At 47.5% G+C, this 24,343-nt stretch overlaps 1 protein-coding gene across 1 annotated transcript in view; it reads left to right on the top strand.

Annotated features, from left to right (window-relative positions):
- LIMD1 (LIM domain containing 1) overlaps positions 1-24,343 on the top strand; it is a 66,186-nt gene that overhangs the window by 20,831 nt on the left and 21,012 nt on the right. The window contains exon 2 of the mRNA XM_023620578.2: positions 12,249-12,350. Coding sequence (XP_023476346.2) covers positions 12,249-12,350 — 102 coding nt within the window. The remainder of the gene's footprint in view (positions 1-12,248; positions 12,351-24,343) is intronic.

Raw genomic sequence — 24,343 nt, 5'->3', positions numbered from 1 at the left:
ATTACACAGAGAAAGAGTAACTCTACAGTGGAGAAACCCGGCAGACACCACCTTTACAAGTGATCAAAGTTGCTATCACCAGTAGTAAGACACGTCGACGTCTGTGATGTGGGGCCCTGGAAAGGGCACATCACTGATCTTCCTGCCAAAAATGCACAGTCTCCGTCTGACCATGAAGAAACATTAGACAAACCCATGCTGAGGGGCAGAGGGCAAAATAGTTATCAAAAGTGTCAAGGTCACGGAAAACAAAGACAGATTAAGGAGCTGTTTCCAACTAAAGGAGACCATGGAGACATGACAACTAAATGCCATGGATTTAGTTCTGGGGTTGGATCCTGGTCCAGGCAAAAGGACATTAGTGAGACGTAATATATCTTTACTTAATATATATAGTGTAAAATATATATAACGCTGTATTATATCAGTGTTAATTTCCTGATTTTTAGTAAATGTACTGTGATCATACAAGATGTTAACATTTGGGAAATCTGGATGAGGAATATATGGGAAGTCTTTGTAATACTTTAGTAACTTTTTCGAAAGTCTGAAATCATGTGGGAAGACCTGAAAGGTGAATGAGCTCGGAGGTGGGGTCGGGGGCAGCAGCTCTGTGCCCAGTGAGGCTGGTTGTGAGGCTGCAGGATGCTCTGAGGGGGCTGACCTTTTCCTGTAGGGATCAGAGACAGTGAGGATGTTTGAGCAGAAGTATGATGTAGTGGATTTGCATTATACTTAAAACATTCTTTAAATCTTAAAAAAATAAAACCACTTGTGTCTGATTACGAAGGTAATGTATCTTCATGGTAGAATATATAAAAAATGCAGAAGAGTTTAAAGAAAAAAATCATCCATACTCCCTACTTCTCAGCAGTAACCATAGATAATTATTACTGTGCATCCTTGTGGTCATGTCTTCATGTATAAATATACTTAAAAGATAAAACAGGGGGCTAGCCTGGTCATCTAGTGGTTAAGTTCATGCACTCTGCTTCAGCGGCCCGGGGTTCATGGGTTCAGATCCTGGGCGCGGACCTACACACTGCTCATTAAGCCATGCTGTGGCGGCATCCCACATACAAAATAGAGGAAGATTGGTACAGATGTTAGCTCAGGGACAATCTTCCTCAAGCAAAAAAAAGAAAGATTGGCAACAGATATTAACTCAGGGCCAGTTTTCTTCACCAGAAGAAAAAAATTAAAAAACAGAATAGAGAACAATGTGGTACATATGGCATGGTGGTCTCCTCCCTTTTTTTCATTTAACATTGTATTATGAACATTTTTCATGTCATAAGATAATACTCTAGAACTGTGTTATTCAAAACGTTGGGCTATTTTAAATTAAATAAAAATTAAAATGAACTAAAATTGAAAGTTCAGATACTTAGGTGTACTATCCACGTTTCGAGTGCTCAGCAACCACTTGAGCTGTCATATTGGACAATGCAGAGTAGAACATTTTCATTATTGCAGAAAAAGTGCTCTTGGACAGAGCTGCTCTAGAATATGATTTTTAAAAATTGTATAGTATTTATTTAAACCTCTGCATTTGGGTATTTATATTCTTTACGATTTTTCATGCTTAAGTGTTTTAATAACATTTTGATGAGTATTCTTGTTTTTTATAACAGCTTTATTGAGATATAATTCACATACCGTAAATCTCCCCTTTGAAAGTGTACAATTCAGTGGTTTTTAGGATATTCACAGAGTTGTGCAACCATCACCGCTGTCTAATTTAGAACATCTTCATCACCCCGACAAGAAAGCCCAGCCCCATGAAGCGGCCACTCCCGCCTCCTCTCCCCGAGTCCTGGGCACCCACCTGTCTACCTACTGTCTCTGTGCACATCCATTTTTGGCAGCATCTTTGATTTTTTTCCTTAGGAAAAATTCCGTTAAATTCTTGGGTCAAGGGGTGTGAGGGTTTTTTAAGACTTTTGATACCTTTAGCCACACTGCCCTCTAGAAGGGTTGTCCACATTTAGTCTTCCACCAGCAGTGGACCAGAATGCCCTTTTCTCTGCACCCTCAGTGACTGTTGTTATCATTGTTTTCTGTCGTTGCCAGTGGGTACGTGGCAAGTGGCATCCCGCCTTTGCGCTTGACTCCTGACGAGGTGGAGTCTTGTCCTGTGCTCATTGGCCGTTCCTGTTTCAGATTAGAGTTGAGAAAGCTGACCAGCCCCTATGCGGAGAGACTGGCAGTGAGGGGAAGGCCAGAGAAGGGGGAGCCCGGGAGCTACAGGCGAGGTGCTCCGGTGGCTGCAGTTGGGGGCGGGCATGCAGGGCGTGCTTGGGGATACCTTGAACTCTTTTCCTTTGGAGAGTGGAGGGCAGGGAGTGATCCGGGCCAGAGAATGGGAGTGCCCTGGGGCAGAGGGGCACCTGCAGGTAGTCTAGCCCTAGCTTACCGTGATTGGGAAATTGGGATAGAAGCTTCCTTTCCCACTGCAGTGAAGCAAAGCCATCATTGGTTTTAAGCAGCTTTCAGAGTGAAGAAAGAAGACTGGTGCAATGACCCCATAGCCCAGAATGGCCTTAAATACTTCCTTTGTGGCTTGGTGAGTTTCCTCTCTTGACTCGGAAACTGCAGGGTGAGTGGGAGTGAGAGCGGAGGCAGGGGAGGCCCAGGAGGCCAGGTGGGATGTGGTTTGTTGCATTATCTAGTCATGGTTCTCAACCTCGGCTGCACCTTAGCATCACCTGAGGCACTTTGGCCTTGCCCCAGACTGGGACCAGAGTCTCTGGGGTAGTGGTGGGCATCCACCTTGATTAGTACAGCCAGACTTGAGAACTGGCTGGCTGCCTGTGAGTCAGGAGCCCAGCACCCTCTGCCTCCAGGGTTTTTGGAGAGCTTATAGTGTAGCTAGGAGGAAGGCTGTTCCTGGGATCGTTGGTCCATCTCTGCCAACGCTTGGCCCCTCTTCCAGAACCTGTTGACTTCCAGCCCTGCCTAGGTCCACAGGCTGCAGTTTTGGGCTGAGAAAAAGCCTTGCTCAACTTGTGTCCGGAGTAACTCATTCAGGTATGCTCTGGGTAGACCTGTCCCCTGCCAGCCCTCCTGCAAACTTTGCAAGGACTCCCTGACCGTTACCTCAGCCCCCTTTCAGCGCAGTAGGTGGTTCCTGGCTGCATGATCCCATGTCATGTGCAGCATCTGGGCAGAGCTTTCCTGATGTCCAGTGGGGGTAGGGGGCAGCTCTGAGAGGCTGAGAGAGGAGCGGTCACTTGGACGAGGCTCTGGTGTGAGCTGGGGGTGCAGGGCCACACCCATTGGCTAGCCCGATGGAACCTTTTTCTTTCAAACCTTTTCCTAACAACAAAACATGCTGACTGCGTTGTCACCCAGGTTGGCTGTGGGTCCAGTAGAAGGAGACTCCAGGGTCCTCAGCCTGGCCGTCTGCAGGAAGGAGGCAGGAATTCTGCTGTAGGCAAACCTCACGCTAAGCCTGCTTTGCCAGCCTCCTTGTTTGTAAATCCTGCCTTTGGAAGGGAGTGGGGAAGGCAACATGGCCCTGGATGTGTGGCGAATATTATAATTTAACACCAATTTGGGGTAACTTATTTCACATAGGACGCTGCCAGGCCAGGCTGGGTGGTGTCTGCGTGCCATCAGTTACGCTGTGTTATTAGTTCTCAAATAATCTTCCTGGAACTGCTGCTGGGGGCCGGGACACTCCAGGAGGCAGAGTGGGCTCTGTCCCACCCTAAACCCACCCTAAAGAAAAGGTTTCCCTTTTGTCGGTTATATATATTTGAGGTTCCACTGATAACGTTTTTTGAGAAAAGTTTCTCCCCCTTTAAGCAGTTTGAAAACCACTTTGTGCACCAAGAGTTATGTCCCACCAGTGCCGTTCATGTGGAGCTGAAACAACAGTGATGGTGCTGAGGACAACAGTAATAATAAAATGTTGGAGTCCCTTAGTAGGAAAACTTTTTATTCACTCTTGGTGAATTGAAACACTCATAGTGAGCCTGTTACGTTGCTTTGGCCTCTTAAAGGGTGTTACGTTCCAGTAAATCATAGTGTTAGGGCTGTTTGTCATTGGTACCGGTTTTTCTTCTCTGTCTCGTGGAAGACTGTGTATAAAGCTCTGGACAACTGCCCAAGGCCCTGGCCCCCCAACTATAGCCTCCCTCGGGACAGCTGGTCAACCTGGGAGGGACAGTCTGAGTGTGAGGCAGGGTCCCTGACTTCCAGGAGGTTCTGCGTGGGAGCGGCCCCAGCAGGTCTCAGCCACAGTGGTCAGGGACTTGGAGCCCCTTTGGAGGCCGGCCTGCTGCCCGTAGGTGTGCAGAGTCTCTCTCTCCCGTCCTTCCTCTCCAACACCACGCTCACTCTCTGGCTCAGGGGTCCCCTCTGGAGTTTCCCTGCCTCCAGTCGCTCCTCCCTCCCGTCCAGCTGGCTCATTGTCGTCACCTTCATTATCCTCCAGTTGTGCACATGCCTCTGGCTTTCCTGTCTCTGCACCTTCCCTTCCCTTTTCCTGAACCTGGACCACCCTCCCCTCCCCCGCCTGGTTTTTCAGTACATTCAGTACTTATTTGGTACCTGCTGTGTGTGAGGCACTGTGCTTTCCTTCTGTTCGTGGAGCTGCTAATAGATACAGCCAGGCCCGTGCCCTCAGCAAGCCTATTTGTTGCCGGACGAGAGGAGACGTATATGTCTAGCCCTACGTGGCAGAAAACCACGAGGCACAAAGAGCGGTGGTGAAGTGCTTGAATAGTCCTTGGTGGCTCTTGGCCTCCTGTCGTACATCTTTTAAAACAGGAAGCTATTGCTAGTCCTTGCCCTTTCCTGTGGGAATATTATGATTTTTAAAAGAATCCCGTGCAGCCACTTTGGAAGACACTTTGGCAGTTTCTTACAAAACTAACCATGCTCTTACCATACGATCTGTAAAATGATGATAATACCAAGCACGGTGCTTGGCACATATGATGCTTAATAATGCCCATTCTAAAGATAGCATATCAGGGACGAGATTTACCTCCTGCCTGAAACAACCAGAAAACCACAAACAAACAAAAAACAAAAACCAGACAAAATATATGAACCAAAGGTTTTCAAGACACTGGACGTCGGATGTCCAACAAAGGACGGTGATCCCTGAGAGACAGGAGGCACCCGAGGTGAGTGCTCTGATCGCCACAGCTTCCTGCCTTGGCACAGGGAGGGAGAAGTGAAGCAGAGCCCGGAGACTCCTTGAGTTGAAATGCAGTTGAGGGTACAGGGGCACTAAGGCAGCTGGAGTTTATAGGACTCAGCAAAATTTTTACAAAGCATGTATCTGATAAAGGACTCGTATCCCAAATATCTAAGAAATTCACATGACTCAACAAAAAGAAAAAAATGGGCAAAAGAACTGAATAGACACTTCACCAAAGAAGATGTAGGATGGTGAATAAGCGTGTGAAAAGTTGCTCAGGCACAACATCAGTAATCACTAGAAAAATGAAAATTAAAGCCACAGTGAGATACCACGATGGACCTATCAGAGTGGATAAAATTAAAAAGACTGTCATTCTAAGTGTTGGCAAGGATGTGGAGAAATTAGAATTCTAGTAAACTGCTGGTGGGGTTGTAAGATTTTATAATTTCTTTGGAAAACAGTTAAAGCTACACTTCCCAAAAGACGCAGCCATTCCACTCCTAGGTCTTTACCCGAGAGAAAAGGAAATATTTGTCTATACAAACACTTGTACACAAGAAGCTTTATTTGTAACAACCCCAAACTGGAAACAGTTTAGATATCCCTCAACAGGTGAGTGGATAAACAAACTATGGTCCTACCACACAATGGAATACTACTCAGCAATGAAAAGGAATGAATGCTTCATATGTGCAACAGCATGGATGAATCTCAAAATGATGATGCTGAGTAAAAGAAACCAGACAGAACAGAGTACATACTTTAGAGCACATTTATACTGCCTCTAGAAAATTCAAACTAATCTGTGATGACAGAAAGCAGATCAGTGGTTGACTGGCGAAGGGAGAAGGAAGGAAGGGAGGAGTTAGAAAAGGCGTCAGAATGTGTGCAATCTTTAGGGATGATGGAGGAGTTCCCTATCTTGATTGTGGTAGTGACTTCACAGGTGCATAAAAAGGTCAGAACTTATCAATTGTATGAATATATGCAGTTTACTGTATGTCATTTATACTTCATCAAAGCTGTTTAAAAATGTCATTCTCACTAGAGTTTGGAGACTGGGTTAATGGGCAGTTAGTGCGGGGGAAAGTGCATATCCATTCTCTTCTAAAAGTTTAGTTCCTTCTTTTCCTCGCTTTCCCCCTGGTTTCTGAGCTCGGATTATTGTAGCAATGTGTGATGACATTTCTTATGGTGCTCTGTTGGGCATTTCTTTAAAATCCTGTGGCTGCGGGGCCACGTGAAAGCGGAGTGTGGCTCGTGGCCTTTCTTCTTGTTGAGCCCTGTCTCAGAAGAACTCACTTCTCTTTCTTCCCTGTACGACCACTGCTCACACGCACAACACTTCTGACACTGGACGTGTGGATTTTCTCCACACTGACCAATTCTCCGACACCGGCTGGGTGTCCTGTGATCCCATTCAATTCTGACATTAGTTGGAGCACAGACCGCACAGGTTAAGCGCTCAGTCCCGTAACACTGTCTGCTCCCACTTCAGATGCCAGCCGCAAGTCCAGGTTGTCACCTGTGCGTCTGACCAACTGGCTGTAAACCACGGTTCCCATGACCCTCTCCTTGGGTTTGGTAATTTGCTTTAATGGCTCACAGAACTCAGGGAAACATATATGTTTTGCAGCTTATTATATAGGATATAGTAAAGGATATGGATGAACAGCCGGATGAGGAGATACATAGGCCGAGGTCCAGAAGGGTCTTGAGCACAGAAGCTTCTGTCCCCATGGAGTTGGGGTGCGCCACCCTCCTGGCACGTGGATGTGTTCACCCTCCTGGAAGCTCTGTGAACCCCGTAATTGGGGACTTTTATGGAGGTTTCATCACGTAGGCATGATCGATTATTAACTCATTTCCCAGCCCTTCTCTCGTCCAGGGGATGGAGGTGGGACTGGAAGTTCCAAGCTTGTAATCATGGCCTGGTCTTTCTAGTGAAAGACCAAGAGGTGCCTCATTAGAACGAAAGACACTCCTATCACCCAGGAAGTTCCAAGGGCTTTAGGACCCCAGTCAGGCGCTGGAGTCAAAGACCAGCTATTGGCAGGGACTGGGGCAGAGGCCAGTATATACATTTCTCGTTACGTCACAGGCCTGAGCCTCCCCCCAGCCCTGGCCACTCAGTGGATTTACAGTGCGGGGCTCCGGGTGAGATTGGGCAGCTCACCTAGCAGTGGTGGCCAGTTCCGGTTTCCTGGCTCCTTGGGTGACCGTTCCCTGAAGGCAGGGCCAGAGTGCAGTCACCTTGCTCACCATCCTATTGCCAGTGTCTGGAGAGAGCCTGGTTCCGACTGACTGAGAGGGAAGCATCTGTGGGGTGAATGCTTCAGCTGCAGTGGCCCTGCCAGAATGGCAGGAGGAACTGAGGGTCCACGTTGGGGAAGGCCTTGTGGTTGAGGTCCCAGGCGGAAAGACGACCTGTGTGTGTGGGATAGGGCAGAGTGAGAGGCGGGCCGGGGCGTTCTGTAGGAGATCTGGGGCAGGGCTGGTCTTGGGTCTGACTCCCTGAATAGGTAGTATATTGAGGAGTGAGGAAGGAGCCCCTCGTCTTTCGGTGTGTGGCAGGAATAGCCACAGCTGCCAACCAGACAGGGATAACGGGACCTTTGAGTTAGAACCTGAGCTCAGATTCTATCTTTCAAACCTACCAGCAACGTGACCTTGAGCAAGTTACAGCATTTTTCTAGAACTTGGGTTGAGAAAGGGGATGGCAGCGGCTCCTTCACTGGCTGAAAACTCCCAGCCCAGGGTCTGGTAGGTGCCTTATTTCCTAGAATGTGAAACTTACTTTGTTTTTTTCTTGCTGAAGGAAGACTAGATCTGTTTCCTGCCCATGGAGTACCTTTCTGTCCATTTACGACAAGCCACAAGGATGAAATATTTTCCTGCCTACTTGGGGGATCTTCCTCACTTTGTACCTACCAGTTCAGAACTCAAGTGGCTTCCTTGCTTGCTTTGTATCTGTGCTAATGGTCGGAGTGGTGAGAGGATGTCAGCAGCTGAAGAACTGGAGCTGCAGGAATAAGAGAGTGAGTGGGAGGTGAAGGCAGTAGGTCACAGCCTCAGATAAGAGGACACCAGGAGAGTGTCACTCTGCTGGGCGCAGGGAGCAGGGGAAGGCCTGACCTTGAGAGAGAAAGTCGCAGGAAGCCCAGGGAGGCCAGCGCAGTGTCAGCGTCCACTGGAAGACGCTTTCCGTCCTGCCGTTTGCTGTACGAGCAGGAGTGGGAGAGGTTGTCTAATTTATTCCCCAAACAAGATGAGTCCCGCTGACGATGAGATTGATCCCGCTTTTCCTCTTGGGCGAGCCGTCCCGAAGGCTGGCCCTGGCTCTGCGTTCACCCCGTGGACGGTGGAAGGGCTGCCACGCTGTTGGGTCTCACCACCCCTCTGCTCTCTGCAGCTAACGTTTCTGCGGTGAGTTAAGTGAAGAGGCCACAACGATTAACAGGGAAGAAGTGATGCTGCCTTTGGGGTGGGTTTGTTCCGAGTTCGTGAGCAGAGTGGTGTTTGTGTTGCTTTGATGTTCTGTCCGGGTCTGCTTTGGTTGTGGCATGAGAACTCGGTCTTTGTGGCTGTTGTAAAGATTTAGAGTTGGGTCAACCAGGGGACTTGGGATGGGGAGTCTGGAAGTGGGCCTTGGAATCACCAAATAGCATCATTAATACCTTACCCTTGCTTGATATTTGACATTTTCTAGATGGTGTTCCTCATCATCACATTTGAATTATGCCATTTGAATTCTGCTCAGCAGATGTCCGTGTAGTCCGTTTCTCTGTTTCTGTATATGTTTGTTGAGGGCAGACTAAGTGCGCTTTGTCAGTGGCTGGGGGTGTTCAGAGATAAATAAGACTCTGAACCTCTGTAAAAGGCTATAGGGAGGACGGACATGTGTCCCCCCGGTACAGTGGGGTGAGTGTCAGGGAAGAGGGGAAGAGGAGAGGGCTGTGCGTGGAGCTACATAGGAAGTGATTCAACCCAACAGTTCTCCGTTGAACACTTGCCGAGGCCATAGTGAAGATGGGGCCCTCTGCGGGCACTCCCAGCTCACAAGGAGAGGCAGACAGTGCCAGGTATCCAGTAACCTGCCACAGCACAGTAGGTGCCGTGTCCAGTGGTGAATGTGCCAACGCCATCACTTCCACATCCACATGCTCCCAAATGCTGGACACCCCAGAGGCCCCCCAGCCTGGCCTGCTCCAGTGGCCAGTCCTCTGGCTCCCAGTAGCAGCCGTCAGCACCACTGGTTTCTAGAGTGATGAGCCGGCTGAAGTGAGCCTTAAAGAGAAGTGGTCATGGTAGAACCTGCCGTTTTCACGCTTCCCTGCTAGCTGGGCACAGCTCTGGGCCTGCCAACAAGGGAGCGCCGTTGGCCCTGAACTGATGTATTTCCTCACTTAAGAGCAGCCTAAGTTGTATGCGAAATAATCAGACAAAAGGAAATGCTGACGCCTCTGAATTCCTTGGCATTTCAATTTCATAGTGAGGGGGGCACCCTGTTAACTTTGCTGCTTGCTAGGTGCAGAAATACCAGCTGTTCAGGAGTCTCTCCTACACACACACGCATGCATAGATACATACATGCGTGCACACACATGCATGCACGCAGGCGCATACGAGGAAGTTCATGGCCATTAAAGAGAAGATGGACCAGAAGGGCATTGGGAAACTTACTGAGCTGTTGGAAATATTCTGTGTCTTGATCTGGGTTTGTGTTACATCGGCCATTTGTCAGACTCACTGGATGGTAGACTTATAATTTGTGCATTTCACTGTTTATGAATTTTATCTTAAAAAGACTAAGCAAATAATGAACTCTTAGGGGTGAAATGGACTGCCATCTGCACCTTACTTTGAAATGCATCAAAAATAAGATGGATTGTTGGTTGATTGAGGGATGGACAGCTAAATGTTAACAGTTGTAGAATTGGAGTGCTGGGCATATGGGTGTTCCATGTGTGATCTTTCAACTTTTCTGCATGTTTGAAAATTTTCATAATAAAATGTTGAAACAGAAGAACTACAAGTAACCACTGCTTGTGTTCTCTAGAGCTTTCATAAACAAATTCCCCCAACAGCCAGTTTTCTTGGCTGACACCATACTGTTCCTACAGGTGGCCTCACCTGCTTCCTAAGGGAGTGTGGGTGAAGCAGCTTGAGGGCCTTTGACCTAGCATGTCCTCTGGGAACCCACTGTGGCTGGTGTAGCTGGTGTGGGTGCATTTCATGAAGGGTGTGTCAGCTTGGGCTTCCTTTGAAGGTGATGCAGTTTATCCACTTGAAATGATAGGAAGTCTGAAACACAGGGCTTTCCGCCCTATGAGCAGAAGGCTGGGGATTTGTAATCTGGAACAGCCTGGCAGATGGGAACCAGAGTTAGGAAAGGATGCTGTGCCCCTGCTGACCAACGACTCGAGCTGGTTACCCTGCTAGATGCTGGGGCAGCTCTTTATATATATTTAAATTTTTGAAAAATCAATTATATATATAAATAAAATTGTTTTCAAAAATTTCAACCTTATACAAGGTATTTAAACATATTCAAATACTTTTTTGAGACCAGACTTTTTTCAGACATAAAGTAATGCCTGCTCTTGTAAGATTTTTTATTTAATCCAGAAAGTGCAAAGAAGTAAAACCAGCCATAATTTTACAACCTAAAGAAACCGCTCTTTACATTTTGGTGTGTTTCCTTCCTGAATCTTTTTTTAATCTTATGCCTTATGTACTTAATTGCCATGTTCTCATTTGACTATCCCGGGAGAGTTCTTTGAAAGGGAGACTCTAAGGCCTCCTTTATGTGGACCAGCCCAGAGCCTGGGTTATTGCAGTGGAGATTCTGGGTGGGTCTAGACAGAGAGACGTCTGGCTTCTGCGCAGGGTGATATCCTGGGAGGCCTGGGACTTCTTAGAGAGCTCATTTTATGTTGAAGCCACTTCTTGCTGAGTGCAGTTACATTATTATCATCCTTATTTACATCCCTGTTTATTGAGATGAAGGGCCCTGTCTAAGCACGCTTCACGTGCTCTCTCACAGTAACCCTTAAGGGGGCTGCCATTATCATTTTGTAAATAACAACCAGGCTTCAGAGAGTTCAAATAACCTGCCCCAGTCACATAGCTAGCAAATTGTGGAGTTATAGTTCAAGACCAGGTCTTCCGATGGGCACTCTGTAGCTGAGGCGGATGAACTCTTCAGAACTTTTTGGTTTACAAGCAGCCTTTTTTACTGCTGCTCCTGGGAACATGCAGGGCAGGGGGATCTAACCTCTTCTTCCTGGTTAAGAAGCTGATGCGCAGAGAACTTACCGGGTTAACGCAAACCACGTGAGAAGTGAGTGGTTGGGAGGCTCAAGCTTAGAACCTGGCTCTTTAACTTCTGGTTCATCATGTTGCCTCCAGAGCCAGAGGGTCGGAGAGGGGAGGGAGTCGTGGTGGAGACGGGCCAGAGGAAGGCCTGGAGGACGTGAAGGGATGGGAGGGTGGGCGTAGGGTGGCAGGGAGGGGAGCCCAGGAGCACAGGCTAAGAGCTGAGATTGAGGGGCTGTTTGGAGGTGAGGGGTTAGGGCACGGGGGCAAGGAAGAGCACTGACTTCGCAGTCTGATAGACCTGGAGCCTGATACTTTTTGTAAAAAGTGAGGATAGTAAATCCTAGTTGGTGGTTCCCACTGAGAATTAAAGGAAATAATTTAGTTGAAATTGCCTGACCTGCACACTTCGCATATTGTAATCATGATGCAGATTTTTGGACATTGTCTTTTAAACATTGGGAGCCTTTGAAAGTTTTGGGCAGGGGAGTAGGTTGACACAGTGGAGGTATCTGGACACTAATGCCAGTGTGGAGGGCAGTGTGGGGCGGGAGAGTGGGGGCCCGAAGTCGAGCATGGGGCTGGTTTCCTGCAGTTGAAAGGCTGCTAGCGGGAGAGCGTGGGAGAGAAAGGCATTTCCAAGGAGTAATCCATGGGATTTGGTGATGGCTGGTTGTGGGGAGGGATGGGTATCTCGCTTTGTTCGTTGGCTTTTTTATGACTCAGTTTCCACTGTTCCCTCCTGACTCACTGGTTTGTTCTTCCCTTGCAGGAGCCTGTGTGAAATGCAGCAAAGGGGTGTTTGGGGCCGGTCAGGCCTGCCAGGCCATGGGGAACCTCTACCACGACGCGTGCTTCACCTGTGCGGCCTGCAGTAAGTGTGTGTGTGTGTGTGTGTTGGGGTGTGGGGTAAGGATCATGGGGACCGAGACGGGGAGGCTAGGGAAGAGCATCTTTCCTGGAGACGCTTGGCCCTCGGCCCTCCATGGTTCCACAGGAAAGCAGGCCAGTGTCCTTTAGAGCGCCTGACACAAGGCTTATCAGGGTAAGGGGACTTACACAGAGCACCAGGGATTGCCTGGGGCAGACTTCGGTGATAAGTTGAGTGTGTTCAAAGTGGTCCCATCAGGTTTGTAGTACTATCGGAGGTGTCAGAAGAGCTGGAGGGGAAGTGCTGGGACTCACCATCATCTGTGCTGTTGTCAATTATCTCCCCACTGTGGGACCAGCCAGCCTTTTAAGAGGTGATTAATCAGTTACCCCCAGAGTGAGGTGGGGCCCCTTTATAACTCTTTGACCCCAATCTTTGATTTGGAGGCTGCTCTATGAGTGTGAAGTGTCTTTGCATGAATGCCTGTGTGCGTGCACACACTACACAAGTGTCAGTGCCTCTTAGCACACACACCTGTGGGCATCTTTCTACTCCAGTACACGCATTATGACTAAAGCAGCAAATTCGGAGACCAAGTCTGTGCTCAACTCAGCAAACTGCTTATGGAATTGATGGAACCGCAACGAAGATTCTAACACATTGCAGGATGTTTGCCAAGTCTGACCAAGTCGTGCCTTGTGCTTGTTTTATGGTCTCTATCAAAGATTAAATTTGAAGAGCATTTTTGGAAAATGTCTCTCTGATGTTCTCCAGTTCTATACTGAGGCTAGCAGCTGTCAGTTAAAAGGAAACATTACAACAAAGCCACAGAGCGTCAGGGACCAAGAGGTCTTCCTTATCATTTGGTCGGGTGGTTGTCAAGCCAGGCTGCTCATTAGAAACACTTGGGGAGATCTCAAAAGCCAGTAATGCTCCAGTTCCACCCCGACCAGTAGATTCAGAAGCTAGGAGTGGAATTTCTAGAGTAGGGCAAGTGTACTGTTTAAAGCGCCTCAGGTAACGCCCAGGTGTGGTCAGGGCTGAGCAGCCTGGCTCGGTGCCAGGCTCATTTTAGACGCTCCAGAGAAGGAAAGGGGAGAGACTTGCTCTCAGCTGGCTTGCGGCTCAGCCCGAGGTCCTCTTGATTCCCAGGCTCAAGTGGATCAGGTGGGCGCGGACCTGCCTCCTAACCTGCCACGCCTTGATGGTCCAGGCCTGTGCCCGGCTGCCATCCTCCCTGCAGTTACCTGTAAAGCACCCACCTGAGAGTTTACAGTTTCTGTGTTGATCAGTACTCACCTTTGCAGGGAAAAATTGTGAAAGATTTTGAAATGGATCAAAAAGTCTACTGAGTGTCCTCAATGGAAATGTAGGCGTTGTCTGGTTATCGATTCTCTGGGTCCCTGGGCCTGTCCTTACCTTTGAGCTGTGTAACCCTCTGTCAGTTGTAGAATCCTGATGGAACGCCTGTGATTCTTGTCCTTTGCATGCAGACTGTATCTGGGGGTGATGCAGTTGATTGCTGTCCGGTGGAGATGGACCACTCTTGGTTTTGCATCTATTAAGCAGGTTTATTTCAGCATTTCTGACGGCCTATATATGTATGATTTTTTGCAGTCTCCCAGTTGTAACATCTTATTGGACCCTCATTAATTACTGAGTTAAATAAATCTTTGTGTTTTATCTGTACAAGAGTTGTGATCATACTTTCTTTTAAAACTTATCTTTGACTTTTGGCTCCTGCAACTGTTTCTCAATATTTGCTTTACTTTCCAGGAAAAAAGAAAATCTTAAGTAGAAGTTGTTTTTCATTTCAGGCAATTACCATTTGAACTAAATTATTGGAGGAAAAAAACCCTATAGATGAGTCTGCTGGTTTCCCCTGTGGCTGTATAACTCTCTCAATGCCTTAATGGGTTCCGTTTATCTTCAAATGATGACAAGCACAAACGCTTAAGGAAGACAGAGCTGGTCTGGGTTTTTGCTTGGTCTGGCATTTAAGGCCCTTGTGGTCTGGTCTCTGTCTTATTGCTTCCTATTAACTTATCAGTCAGACTGAATTTCTCTTTTCCACTTTGTGTCTCTGATCACACACGCTCCCTTGAATCGCAAATCTCCTCTCCCCACTCACTTCATACGTTTAAATTCTGTCCAACTCACACTTTAGGACCCAGCTCACACTCTCCTTGTCCTGGAAGCCTTCCCCGTTGCCCTAGCAGGAGGAACCTTTTCTCCTGAACTTGTATGCCCTGCTTTCTTGTTGCTGCGTTCATGTGGACTGAACCACACTCTCTGACTCCAGTGCCGGTACACCAGGCCCTAGAACAGAGCTGTGCAGGCACAAGGACAGGACCCATGAGTGCAGTGGCATTCCTGTTTGCTGCAGGGCTCCCACACATTCTGTTGTGTGTAAATAGACAGCTTCCTCCCCACTCTGGGGGAGCAGCTGGAAACCTAGGCGTGTGTCTGAGCAGCTTCTGTTGGACACTAGAAGTAAATTGCTTTTGTTCCGTTAACTTATTGCTGCCTGTAACTGCTTTCAGCAGAAGGGGGCACCGGCTGCTCCACATCCTGGCTCTGCAGGTTCTTACGTGTGTCTCTGTGAGCCGTGGCGCCGTGGAGACGGCACAGCTGCGGCTGGGCTCATTCAGTCCATATCCTCCTTCGTGGGTGCCAGAGAAAATGGGAGCCCAGATCAGGGAAGAGAATTTCTCAAGATTAGAAACCTAGCAATGGAGCTGGCACAGGAATCCAAGGTTTTTGAATCTGGATTAGTTTTGCACGTCCCTGTTTTTCTGGTTGGTTAAAGTGTGTGTGTGTGAGTGTGTTTTCCCTTTTCCTATTTCATTTATGAAAGTAATCTAGCTTAAAACACCATGGAGAGAGAGATGCTTCTGTAGGCACACACACATATGCATATGCATACACTCACTTCTTGGATTTTATTGATGCTTTATTAACACATAACGTTGGGATCTTGTCAAGCTCACACATAAGACAAGACCGAGGCCTAACTGATTTGACTGGTAAAGATAGATGAGCCACTTTTAGGTTCAGTTTATTACTTTCATAGACAGCAAAAAGGACATGCTAAAGGTGCCAGTTCCCTGGGTCCTTGTCCCACATAGCAGAAAGGACGACCCTGAAACAAAGGTCCTGATGACTGCCATGCAAGTTGTGGGATGCTGAGCAGCCAATCCCAGGTGCAGCTCTATTCTGGGGCGTGGGGCAGAGAGCCCAGACCGCATCAGAGATGAGCGACTGTCTTGTGTTGTGGCAGGTGTCCAGGGGAGCTGGGGAGGCGAGTGGGAAATGCTCTTGGAGCCTCTCATTCTCCTGTGTTCCTGGGAGGATCACAAGGTGTTCCGCCCACTCAGGCAAACTTCTGCCCCCATGGATGGTGTGAGTTCTCCAGGGTGCCCTGGTGGGTTCCACTTCACAGACGCATGGGATTCCCCACTGGCTGACAAGAAGCAGCAATGTTCAGCTCATTTTTATTTATTTATTTTTTAATCTTTTTTTTTTTTGCTTTGTCTCCCCAAACCCCCCTGTACATAGTTGTATATCTTAGTTGCAGGTCCTTCTAGTTGTGGGATGCCGCCTCAACGTGGCCTGATGAGCGGTGCCATGTCCGCGCCCAGGATCTGAACTCTGGGCCGCCGTAGCAGAGCGCACGAACTTAACCACTCAGCCACGGAGCCAGCCCCCAGCTCATTTTTAGTTGTGAGAACAACACGACAACCACAAAGAATTTTAAAGGCAGAAATCTGTCATGTTACTCTAGCACAGGTATTTTGCTAGCACGGTTTCCCTTCTAGGTTTTCTCCAAAGTTATACATACTTTTTAGAGTTGTGATCATAGCTATAAACAATGTTGTATCTTTTCTGATTTAACCTGTCAGGAATTCATCCACGTCCTGCAGTCTTTGTAATAATCATTTTCACAGTTACTTAGTGATCGTCTGAGTTGTGTCATAGTTTCATGGCATTTAGCTCGTTTTGGGTTTGCCAGTTATTACACAGAGCCCCAGCGAATGTCTTTGTGCTTGCGTCTTTTTTTCCCTCTGCTGAATTGTTTCCTTGGTGTTGGTTCCCAGAAGTAAGCCTTCAGCGTGCGGCGTGTGGGTGTTTACGTGGTTTATTAAAGTTCCCTCCTTTCAGGCAGCGAGTGTGTTGGGTTGCCATGGAGATGTGTTCTCTGGGTCTCCTTTCTCCCCCTGCAGGCTCTGCCCACCCGAGGTGGCCGTGCCTCCCATTGGACGCTCTCAAGAAGCCATTGGCACACCGTAGAGTGGGAGGGAGGGTCAGTGGAGAGGGCAGGCATGACCTTGGCCACTGGCCACAAACACTATGTCAAGTGGCCTGTCTGAGGAGAAGCTGGCGCCCATCTGTGACTTGAGAGAGGCAGAATGAAAAGGAAGAAAAAGTGTGCTGGGCTTGTGGGGTCAAGTGGAGTTCTCCTTGGCATCTTCTAGAATAGACCATGAGGGAGAAAGAAGGCAAGGCTCTGTGTCCTCACTCCCGGCAGTTTCAGGTCCAGAAAGTAAGATTTTGTTCATTTTGTAAAGACAAAACAAATTCTGTCCTGGAGTGAAATCCGTTTGCCATGTTCTTGGCTTCTGTTATTTTTCAGCTGTGTGAGTTGGGAAATGATAGGTTAGCTGAGGGGATTCCCTGTGCTCTCTTCTCTGGGGGCCCGTAGGCCATGGGGGTGCCCAGGTCCTGGGGACGGGGGTCGGGAGGCAGCCAGTCTGAGGCCAATGGGGAGAGTGCGCAGTGCAGGCCTGAGCTCAGAGGAAGGCACTGAGGGCCAGGTGGGGTCCACTCGGGACAGAGCTGGGATGTGCAAGTCAGAACAGGTGACTTGAGTGTTGTTGTCACCTAGTGCTTGTGTTCCTGGGTGGGGATGCGAAACCTTAGGGAAGAAAACACAGCAAAACTAAGAATATACACCTTTGCTCATCGCACCTTCCGAAACCCAAACATCCGTGCCTCTTCAAGATTGCGTTTTATAGTGAACTCTCACACGTGTAGACCCAGCCAGGGGGAAGTCTGTCTGAGTTAGTGAGAAGCTTCCATAGAGAACACTAAAAAAAGTGCCATTTCATTAATTCAGGTAAATAAAACAGCCACAACCAAGTCCAGTGTTGTGGAACAGAGGATCTTAATGAATAAATCAGGGACCGGAGATTCACCGACCAGTAGGTTCACGTCTGAAGTACAGGAGGGTTCTGGTCAGCTCTTCTGTTTTTCTCACCAAGTCTAAGCACTGCCTCTGGAAGCTGGGTCACCCTTTCCACTGACGTTGTAAACTGCCTCGCCAGCCCAGCCTTTGAAAACGCTCCGATGCTGGAACAGTTGAGCCTGAGCTAGGGAGGCCTTCCTTTAACCCACAACAGGCCTGCTTCCTTAAGGCAGTCCTCACAACATTCCTAAGTCATTTGTAGGTGAGCCTTCCAGCTTACTGTCGGCCACCCCTCACCTCCACCCCCGGTGGCTCACTGGGTTCTCCTGGCATCGCTACCACCTTCATTTTACAGAGCAGACAGTGGCTTGGAGAGTGTTGTTTGTCTGTGGGTGGTCGTTGTGGTTAAGTAGAGCTGTCAGCGCTTGAACCCAGGACCGTGGGGACCCACAGGCCTTGCTGTCAGCCACTACATTAAATTACGTTTGCTTAGAATGTGCTAAAGAAAGGAAGCTGCTCTGTTCGTGGATCTTGGCCGCTGCCTTGGGGCTGGGTGACAACAAAGGTTGGGTTTTCGGATCCTCTCGAGTTGTGAGGCCTGTGCTTGGAATAGGGGAGGCGAGACTCAGTAGCGGGACGCACCCACAGGAGAGAAGTGGATCCAGAACTTGGATTAGAGATCTGTTCCTTCCTAAGGCCTTTGATCCCTGAATTTCTGAGCCGTTGATTGTCCCAGTATTACTTGTCATCTTCAGCATTTGTGTTTGAGTTGAATGAGTCAGCTGGATCTAAGGAAAAAGCTGAAGATCAAGAATGTGAGAAAGGAAGAGTGGGCAGATAGAAAGGAGATCAGTGGGCGAGAGAGAAATCCGGAAACAACCAAAATACATGAGCCGGGCAAAGGGCTGTGTGGGTTGGAAGAGAGCAGAGGGGCGACTTGTAATTGGTGTGTGATCAAAGGGACTGTGTCCATCTCTAGCAAACCCAGTTCTGCTGGGTGCACCAGAATTTGGACCCGACTTGGTTTCCCACATCCGACTTTGTTGATCCGATCAGAGGCCATGAAGTCCCTGACGGTGGGAGAAGGTCAGACTCTTCGTGCCTGTGACATTGATAGAGTCTGGGATTTTTGAGCTCTAGTGTAGAGGGTAACTCCAGTGTAACCTATACCATTAATTGCCACATCTACATTCCAAGAACCTGAGATTGTACATGCGTAAAAGTTTGGGTGGAAATCTGCCCCCTTTTCCCTCAGTAATCCCAGACCAAGGTGAGAGATTCGGTGGTACCCAGTGTGTTATCTGTCTCTTCAATTCTAAGAGGAGAATGGAGAGTGCTCTGATACGCCAGGGGGCACGACACCCTAATTAGCATGAAGATGTTGTACCGTGTGCCTCATCTCAGAGCCAGAGTCCTGGATTTAGGGAGTAGGATCTTACATGGGGGTCTGAACTTTATTCTGGCATCATAGACACTGCCTGGGTCTCCTTGGCACTCTTGTCTTGGCTAAGAGCATCTCTTCTTTTCTCTAAATGTTTGTCCCCAACTCTGGCCCTGTGATGGTTAATCGCATGTGTCAACTTGACTAGGCCATGGGTGCCCAGATGTTTGGTCAAACATTATTCTGGGTGTGTCTGCAAGGGTGTTTCTAGATGGGAGTAGCAGTTCGTGGACTGAGTAAAGCAGATTCCTCTCCTTAGTGTGGGTGGTCCTCACTCAATCAGTTGAAGGCCTGAGTAGAACAAAAAAGCTGACTGTCTGGGATGTAAAGGAATTTCCTCCTGCCTGACTACCTTCGCAGGGACATCATTGTTTTCCTGCCTTTAGACTGAAACTGTACCATCAGCTCTTCCTGGGTCCCCAGGTTGCAGACTGCACCTCTTGGGACTTGTCAGCCTCCATAGTCACGTGAGCCAATTCCAGCCTCCATAGTCACGTGAGCCAATTCCTTATACTAAGTCTCCCTTTTTCTGTACACACACACCCCCTGTCGGTTCTGTTCCTTGTGAGACCCCTGACTGATACTGGCTCTTTCATCTTCCTTCTCTTTCCTTTCCCTCCTTACTTCCTCTCTCTTGTCTCCCCTCACTGACAATTTCTATTGCACCCGCCATTTCCATTGGTGTTTCTTTGCCTCTGACACAGGTTGTAATACGAACCACTGTTTGTGGAGTATTTGCTCTGTCCTCATGCCCCCTCATTTACCTCCCAACCACCCTCATTTACACAAGAGGAAGTGTGGTCTCAGAGTGGTCACACAGCTGGTGCGTGATGGGGGCTGGGGTCCTAACTCAGGAGCATGTGTCTCCGTGGTGTATGTTCTTGCCCCTGCATCTGTAGTCCTCTCCCTTTACTGTGCATCATGCACGGTCATGAGGTGCCCATTACGATGCAGACCCGTGGCTCCACCTGTGCGTGATTCCTGAAATCTGTGGAGCCGAGGCCCAGGCATGCGCCTGCACGAGGAGTATCCCGGGGCCCTGATGCAGCCAGCTGGGAACTTGTCTGTGGCCCTGCAGCTGGCCGCGCCACCCACCCCTCTTTACCTTTGTTTGGCCTCCAGCTCTCGGGATGCTTTCCTGAACTCTCGAGTCTCACAGACCAGTATGGCAACCACGGCCATGTGTGACTTTTGGGCACTTGAAAGGTTGCTAGTGTGACTGAGGAATTGAAACTATTATTTTATTTTAATTAAAGTTTAAAATTAAATAGCCACATATGGCTAGTGGCTGCTATATTGGACAGTACGGGTAAAGTGTCTAGTTGCTAAACCAGAGTTCACTTATTCATAAGAAATGATCAGTGAAGTTTATTATTTTTAGTACCTTATATGTCACAAAGGTAATATAGTCACATTAATTGACCCTAAATGAAGGATTTGTTTTTGGTCTCTCAATTTTATTCCATTACTCTAGTCAATTATCTTTTAAAGAGATTTAATTAATAAAAAAAAATTGTATTTATCCATGCAGTTACTATTTCCGATCCTCTTCATTCCTTTGTTTAGATCCAGATTTTCACCTGATACTATTTGCATTCTGCTTAAAGGACTTCCTTAAATTTTTTTTTTTGTAGTGCACATCTGCTGGTGATGAATTCTTTTGGCTTTTTGTATGTCTGAATTCATCTTTATTTCACTTTTGGTTTTAAAGGATATTTTTTGCTGGGTTATAGAATTCTAGGTTGATAGTTTTTTCTTTCACTTCTTTAAAGATGTTGTTCCATTGTTTTCTATCAGAAGTCCGATGTCATCTTTATCTTTGTTTCTCTGTCCATAATATCTTTTTTCTGTGGCTGGTTTTAAGACTTTCTCTTTATCGCTGATTTTGGGAAATTTGATTATGATGTCCCTTGGTGTACTTTTCGTGTTTCTTGCGCTTGGGGTTTGTTGAGCTGCTTAGATCTTTGAGTTTATAGTCTTCATCGAATCTGGAATGGGTTTGGCCGTTATTTCTTCAAATTTTTCTCCCTCTCCTTCAAAGCCTCTAGTCACTCCTTTATTAACCATCTTGAAATTGCCCCACAACTCAGTTATGCTGTTTTCATCTTTCAGATTCTTTCCCTCTCTGTTTCATTTTGGATAGTTTCTATTGCTCTGCCTTTAAATTCACCAATCTTTCCTCCTGCGATGTGTCATCTAATCCCATCCAATGTATTTGTCCTCTCAGATATTTTAATTTTCATTCCTAGCAGTTCAGTTTGGGCCTTTTAAAATATATTGCATGTTGCTGTTTAACTTTTTGGACATATGGAATAGTAACAATAACCTGTAACGTCCTTCCCTACTGATTCTATTATCTGTCAGATCTGGGTTCATTTCCGTAGACTGACTATTCTGCCTGTTATAGTTCGTGTTTGCCTGCCTCTTTGCGTGCCTGGTAATCTTTGACTGAATGCTGCACATTGAGAATTTTACCTTGTTGAGTCCTGGATGTTTTTGTGTTCTTTTAAATCTTCTTGAGCTTTGTTCTGGAATGCAGATAAGTTATTTGAAAACAATGTTCCTTTCTAGTCTGGCTTTTATGATTTGTTTGGTGAGTTTGATGCAGAGCTCAGTCTAGGGCAAATTATTCTGCACCCCCAGGGCAAGACCTTCCTGAGTGTTTAACTCAGGACCCCAAGGACTGTGACTTTTCCCAGTCGGGCTGGTGGGAATAGGCACTGTCTCTGCCCTTGTGAACACAAGCACTGTTCTCTCTCACCCCTGGCCGTGGGTAGTTGCTTCACACGCCTGTGCTGATCCCTGCTCTGCTGCGTACTCAGCAGAGACCCACTGCAGATCTGCAGGATTTTTTTTCCCTGTGTGGCGTTCTCTTTTCTGATCCAGATGATAATGGTCTGGAGTAGTGGGAAAGGAAAATGAAAAGAGAATGGATTTGTAAAACTGTAGGAAAAAGAAGACTTGGCGGTGGCCAGTGAGAAGTGAATGGGCGTGTGGCGCAGTGCTGCTCAGAGTGTGGTCCTCGCAAGGAGAGGAGCACGGAAACTGAGAACGTTTAGAAGCTTTTATAACAATTCAACTGAGTAATTTGGGGCTTGGATTTTATGTTTCATTTTTCCACATTATTGTTCTTTACAGGAAAATAAGTCTGACAGATGGAAATTAAAGACAAAAACCCCACAAACCTGGCCCGTTACCACTGGTAAACTGAGAGGGCAGGAGTGACCTGGAGGGTTTGGACAGAGAGGGAGATGTAGCTGGATGTGGCTTTGGGCTCAGGTAGGTTTCAGTTGAGGAGACAGAGGGTCCCTGAATCCTGGCCACAGTAACTTACGCCACATACTTAGGATGAGCCCTCCATGTGCTGGTTCCCCACCAAGATCCCAAGTTTTGTCCTCTCCACCTCAGCCTCCAGCAGGGAACCCAGGGGCTTGGGTAACCGGCCAGCCTCTCATTTCTGGGAAGTGGCAAAGGCAAGGAGCCCACCCTGGGCGTTTCCCTCTCTCCTCTTCTGCCTCGTTCCTCAGCCCGTGGCGGCTGGATGAGCCTGTGGAATCAAGGTTGATCTCTTTCATTTGAGCTGAACCAATTTGGTTGGTTTCCTTCTGTTGCTTTGTTATTAGCAATACCTTTTAAGAGTTAACCTATTCTGGAAAAAGCTGTTTGAAGAAGTAGATAAGGTAGAACCTTGTGCAATGATGCAAATGTTCCACAGCTGCCCTGGCCACAAGTGGTCCTCAGGGACTTGAAATGTACTTGTTCAAGTACTTGAACTGAATTTTTGTTACTTTATTTTAATCAATTCAAGTTTACGTATGAATAGCCACGTATGGCCAGTAGCCACTGTGGACACTCAGGCAGGAGTTACCAATTGGGGTGTTATAATAAAAACACAATCTGAACAATTGCTCGTTCTTACTTTTCTCAGAGACTCTGCTCATTGTCAGGAAAACCTTGCATTTTTACTTTTTAGGGAGGTATTTCGGAAACTGAAATCTGTGGTAAAGTCTTACAGCTAAGGGCCCTTTACTTTTCCAGAATAGGTAAGTTGTTTCTCTTTCTAGAGGCAGGGAGAATGGGGAGATTTGCAAGTTTAGTGTTATTTGTCAGATTCAGGGGCTGACCTCTCTTTGTGACACGCTCAACTGCTGTTTCCTTACTGGCTATACTGGCTTCAGCCGTATTTTTCTCTTTTCAACTGAAGGTGCCCCAAAGGCAAATAGAAAATATTCATTCACTGCAGCTATGGGAAGAGGCTTTTTGGAGTGGATTCTTGATGAGTCTGTGTATTTATTAATCAATCTTTTATAAGCTATTGTGATCAGAAAAGAAAGAGCAGTTCAACTACTATATTCTAAAGTTCTGGAAGATCCATTTGGTATATTTTTAGTGTGCATATCACTAGCTGTTTCTGGTGCAGGGAATTCCTCTGCGGGAAGCAGTATGATTCTGCCACTAGAATTGTAAAGATGTAGTGGTGACGCGCTTTCCCCTCAGCAGCTCTCTGTTGGATGCTAACTGTTCAGGGGTGGTGTAGGTCTTAGCACTTCTGTTTGACCAAGATGAATCTCATCAGGGGGAAGTGCTGGTGCAGAGGCAAGCCTGAGGCACAGCCTCACACAGTGGTTCTCAGGGTGTGGTCCCTGCACCAGCACAGTCAGCGTCAGCTGAGAACTTACTAGAAAGGCAAATTCTCAGGCTCTTCCCAGACATACTAAATCAGAATCTGAGGATGGGGCCCGGCAATCTGTGTTTTAACAAACCTGCCAGATGGTTCTGAAACGTGCTACAGTTTGAGAACCGCTGGCGTAATGTTTTGGTGTTTGCCCCTTGACCATTCCATCTGGTTTTCTGTCTACATGAGCTCTGGCACAGCACGGCTGGCTCCAAGTATGTGCCACCATCGGGAGTGAGTGAGGACAGTGAAATTCGTCCCCACTCAAGGGAGTAGTGTGGGGAAGAGGTTTGATTGGGAAGGCCAAGAAATCCACCTCCTTCCCCAGTCTGAGAGAGAGTCCTTTTGGGACAAAGTGATGGTGTAGTGTGGTGGGGAGAGTGTTGACTTTGCACCAGCGAGACCTGGTGCAACTCTTCTGCCAATTAGTTTTAGCCACATGGGCAATTTTGCCTGATCTCTTTAGCTTTTGTTTCTCTATCTGAAAAATGAAGATTCAGTAAAACTCTATAATGTGATAAGTGGAGTTAAACTGCCCAAAATGCGAGGTAACATTATTGCGGGATTAATGAAATGACCCGAGCCGACCTCCTCTGCTAGCCAGCCTGGAGTTCTCAGAGGGCCGCGTGCTGTTCCGACCTGTCCTGGTCCTGGCTGTGGTTTGGCGCCACCTAGTGGCGCTTGGCTGCTCTGGC

The sequence above is a fragment of the Equus caballus genome, chromosome 16, assembly GCF_041296265.1.
Source record: "Equus caballus isolate H_3958 breed thoroughbred chromosome 16, TB-T2T, whole genome shotgun sequence".
In the NCBI taxonomy this organism is placed as follows: Eukaryota; Metazoa; Chordata; class Mammalia; order Perissodactyla; family Equidae; genus Equus; species Equus caballus.
This window is presented reverse-complemented; position numbering and strand designations above follow the sequence as displayed.